Source organism: Mizuhopecten yessoensis, unplaced genomic scaffold, assembly GCF_002113885.1.
Source record: "Mizuhopecten yessoensis strain PY_sf001 unplaced genomic scaffold, ASM211388v2 scaffold2399, whole genome shotgun sequence".
Taxonomy (NCBI): Eukaryota; Metazoa; Mollusca; class Bivalvia; order Pectinida; family Pectinidae; genus Mizuhopecten; species Mizuhopecten yessoensis.
The window spans coordinates 182,513-187,678 of record NW_018404527.1 but is presented as its reverse complement, the minus strand read 5'-3'; the positions used below and the strand labels follow the sequence as shown (position 1 = coordinate 187,678).

At 46.6% G+C, this 5,166-nt stretch overlaps 1 protein-coding gene across 1 annotated transcript in view; it reads right to left on the bottom strand.

Moving 5' to 3' along the window:
- The window catches only part of LOC110445871 (protein smg8-like), a 67,254-nt gene that overhangs the window by 9,967 nt on the left and 52,121 nt on the right, over window positions 1–5,166 (bottom strand). Inside the window, exons 16-17 of the mRNA XM_021490698.1 lie at window positions 4,398–4,850; window positions 641–784 (exon numbers count right to left, since the gene is read on the bottom strand). Coding sequence (XP_021346373.1) covers window positions 641–784; window positions 4,398–4,850 — 597 coding nt within the window. The remainder of the gene's footprint in view (window positions 1–640; window positions 785–4,397; window positions 4,851–5,166) is intronic.

Here is a 5,166-nt window from a genome sequence, read left to right as displayed (position 1 = left end):
GACAGTTGGAATACAGTCTCAGAAAGTCTGGAAGCTTGTCTGACAGATATCAGTATCTGGATGAACGCCAACATGCTTAAACTTAATCAGGAAAAGACGGAACTAATCGTCTTTTCCCCAAAGTGTCAGCAAACAATGGCTCTCCAGCTCAAGGTCGGTGCCAGAACTATTGAGACTGTTCCAGCTGTTAAAAACCTAGGGGTATACTTTGACAGTTCTCTGAACATGGAGAAACAAGTGAACGCTATTGCCAAATCCTGTTACTACCAGATCAGGAACATCGGCTGTATTCGGCAGTTTCTAACATTGTAAAAACAACAGTATATGACATCACATTGATGACATTACAATGGCAACATCAAATTGACATCACACGGGCAGTATAAAAATAACAAATCATACTCACATCATAAATCAATATGGCATTGACAACATCTTACTGACATAATCACAGTGACAACAGTCCTTACCTAGGGTGTGGGAGTACAACATCTTACTGACATCATCACAGTGACAACAATCCTTACCTAGGGTGTCGGAGTACAACATCTTACTGACATCAACACAGTGACAACAGTCCTTACCTAGGGTGTGGAGTACAACATCTTACTGACATCATCACAGTGACAACAGTCCTTACCTAGGGTGTGGGAGTACAGAGTACCCTTGCCGAGACAGGTGAGGGCCCAGGAGGGGTATTTTGGAAGCAAGCCGAGAGGTGACTCGGAATGTAGCATACCGGGTAGGTACTCTGTGGTGGAGTGTTGTCTCAGGGCTATCAGGTCTGTAAACCAATCACAATACATTTATCAGATCTGTAAACAAATCACATTACATCTATCAGATCTGTAAACCAGTCACAATACATGTATCAGATCTGTAAACCAATCACAATACATCTATCAGATCTGTAAACCCGTCACAATACATGTATCAGATCTGTAAACCAATCATAATACATCTATCAGATCTGTAAACCAGTCACAATACTTCTATCAGATCTGTAAACCAGTCACAATACATGTATCAGATCTGTAAACCAGTCACAATACATCTATCAGATCTGTAAACCAGTCACAATACTTCTATCAGATCTGTAAACCAGTCACAATACATCTATCAGATATGTTAACCGATCACAATACATCTAACAGATATGCTAACCAATCACAATACATCTAACACATCTTAATTACAAAGGTAACCAGGTCACTGATTGTATACAGGTTCCTACAACACAACCAGTGAAATGTTTTGTGTGAAGTTTCACCTAATGGTTGGGAGGGCTATGATATCTTTGTGGTGTATGTAGCATGTTTTGTTTAAATATCTAAAGCTTTAATTTCATTCCCTAAATATCATACACATTATTGTAGAAGTAGTAATTAAAATCATTTCAAGCTGGTAGTCATTGTAATCACTTTGAATGTCGTATAACTCTGATTTTCAACAAGGAACTCCAGGTCACAACAAATATTGGTCAGCAGGTCTATGATAAAAATAAAGAGAGATTTTTCTTGTAAATCTAGCTTTTACAAGCAAAATCATGTGATAGTTACGTCAGAAATACCTTGGAAATTCTCTGACTATTACCAAAATGGCCTAGTGTTAACATACCTATGTGCGTTGGCTACTCTCCCATCTCATACTGCCATCCAGGTAACCTCATCAATTTACCTGACTCTGGCATGGAGATGGGCCCGTCCTTCACCTCCGCCACAGTACAGGTGGGCAGATATAGGATCATACCAACACTTACCTGACTCTGACATGGAGATGGGCCTGTCTTTCACCTCGGCCACAGTACAGGTGGGCAGATATAGGACCAAACAAACACTTACCTGACTCTGACATGGAGATGGGCCCGTCTTTCACCTCGGCCACAGTACAAGTGGGCAGATATAGGATCATACATACACTTACCTGACTCTGACATGGAGATGGGCCCGTCTTTCACCTCGGCCACAGTACAGGTGGGCAGATATAGGATCATACAAACACTTACCTGACTCTGACATGGAGATGGGCCCGTCTTTCACCTCGGCCACAGTACAAGTGGGCAGATATAGGATCATACATACACTTACCTGACTCTGACATGGAGATGGGCCCGTCTTTCACCTCGGCCACAGTACAGGTGGGCAGATATAGGATCATACAAACATTTACCTGACTCTGACATGGAGATGGGTCCGTCCTTCACCTTGGCCACAGTACAGGTGGGCAGATATAGGATCATACCAACACTTACCTGACTCTGACATGGAGATGGGCCCGTCCTTCACCTCGGCCACAGTACAGGTGGGCAGATATAGGATCATACAAACACTTACCTGACTCTGACATGGAGATGGGTCCGTCCTTCACCTCGGCCACAGTACAGGTGGGCAGATATAGGATCATACCAACACTTACCTGACTCTGACATGGAGATGGGCCCGTCCTTCACCTCCGCCACAGTACAGGTGGGCAGATATAGGATCATACAAACACTTACCTGACTCTGACATGGAGATGGGCCCGTCCTTCACCTCGGCCACAGTACAGGTGGGCAGATATAGGATCATACCAACACTTACCTGACTCTGACATGGAGATGGGCCCGTCCTTCACCTCGGCCACAGTACAGGTGGGCAGATATAGGATCATACCAACACTTACCTGACTCTGACATGGAGATGGGCCCGTCCTTCACCTCCGCCACAGTACAGGTGGGCAGATATAGGATCATACAAACACTTACCTGACTCTGACATGGAGATGGGTCCGTCCTTCACCTTGGCCACAGTACAGGTGGGCAGATATAGGACCAAACAAACACTTACCTGACTCTGACATGGAGATGGGCCCGTCTTTCACCTCGGCCACAGTACAGGTGGGCAGATATAGGATCATACCAACACTTACCTGACTCTGACATGGAGATGGGCCCGTCCTTCACCTCGGCCACAGTACAGGTGGGCAGATATAGGATCATACCAACACTTACCTGACTCTGACATGGAGATGGGCCCGTCCTTCACCTCGGCCACAGTACAGGTGGGCAGATATAGGATCATACCAACACTTACCTGACTCTGACATGGAGATGGGCCCGTCCTTCACCTCGGCCACAGTACAGGTGGGCAGATATAGGATCATACCAACACTTACCTGACTCTGACATGGAGATGGGCCCGTCCTTCACCTGCGCCACAGTACAGGTGGGCAGATATAGGATCATACCAACATTTACCTGACTCTGCGATGGAGATGGGCCCGTCCTTCACCTCCGCCACAGTACAGGGGGGCAGATATAGGATCATACCAACACTTACCTGACTCTGACATGGATATGGGCCCGTCTTTCACCTCGGCCACAGTACAGGCGGGCAGATATAGGATCATACAAACATTTACCTGACTCTGACATGGAGCTGGGCCCGTCCCCCACCTGCGCCACAGTACAGGTGGGCAGATATAGGATCATACATACACTTACCTGACTCTGGCATGGAGATAGGCCCGTCCTTCACCTTGGCCACAGTACAGGTGGGCAGATATAAGATCATACAAACACTTACCTGACTCTGACATGGAGATAGGCCCGTCTTTCACCTCGGCCACCGTACAGGTGGGCAGATATAGGATCATACAAACACTTACCTGACTCTGGCATGAAGATGGGTCCGTCTTTCACCTCGGCCACAGTACAAGTGGGCAGATATAGGATCATACATACACTTACCTGACTCTGACATGGAGATAGGCCCGTCTTTCACCTCGGCCACAGTACAGGTGGGCAGATATAGGATCATACAAACACTTACCTGACTCTGGCATGGAGATGGATCTGTCCTTTACCTCGGCCACAGTACAGGTGGGCAGATATAGGATCATACAAACACTTGCCTGACTCTGACATGGAGATGGATCTGTCCTTTACCTCGGCCACAGTACAGGTGGGCAGATATAGGATCATACATACACTTACCTGACTCTGACATGGAGATGGGCCGGTCTTTCACCTAGGCCACAGTACAGGTGGGCAGATATAGGATCATACATACACTTACCTGACTCTGACATGGAGATAGGCCCGTCTTTCACCTCGGCCCCAGTACAGGTGGGAAGATCTCCAATAGGGTCAGATGTGTGGTCAATATGATCGCTCACATGGAGATGGGCCCGTCCTTCACCTCCGCCACAGTACAGGTGGGCAGATATAGGACCAAACAAACACGTACCTGACTCTGACATGGAGATAGGCCCGTCTTTCACCTCGGCCACAGTACCGGTGGGAAGATCTCCAATAGGGTCAGATGTGTGGTCAATATGATCGCTCACATGGAGATGGGCCCGTCCTTCACCTCCGCCACAGTACAGGTGGGCAGATATAGGATCATACATACACTTACCTGACTCTGACATGGAGATAGGCCCGTCTTTCACCTCGGCCACAGTACAGGTGGGAAGATCTCCAATAGGGTCAGATGTGTGGTCAATATGATCGCTCCCTAAGTCTGCCAGATAATCTTGTGGAGCAACAGTTGTCTCCCTTAGTTCTACCTCCTCACTCTGCTGGATTGTCTCCCCTGGATGATCACCTATCTCAGTGTCCTTCACATCAACACCTGTACCTGTATCCCCAGGCTGAGTTGTCACCTCTTGGTTTCCACTTATCTCCCCTCCCTTCGAAGTCTCCTCCAGGTTGTCAGGGTTTTTAGATGGCTGTTCCTCCAGGTTGTCGGGGTTTTTAGATGGCTGTTCCTCCAGGTTGTCGGGGGTTTTAGATGGCTGGTCCTCCGTGGTAAGACTGCCTCCTTCTGTCCCCTCAGGATGAACGAAGTAATCACTGGCACCAGACTGACCTGTGAAAATGAGATGAATTGACATAAAAATACAAACGAAGTGAGTGAAAGATTACATAGATATACCCCCAATATTTCCCTTCCTGCTTTTCCTATGACCTTTGAACCTTTAACCTTGACCTATGACCGACAAAGGCTAACCAAATGTAGAACTCAATGTTTCCATACTATGGTATAAATATGATTTAAATTTGTAGAAGAGTTCTTGAGATTTCTTGTACGCAAGCATTTTCCTTCAAAGTAGTAGAGTGTGATATTCGTCCTTGACCTTTGAAGCTTCAACCTTAACAAGTGACCACCACTTTTTAAAACCAAG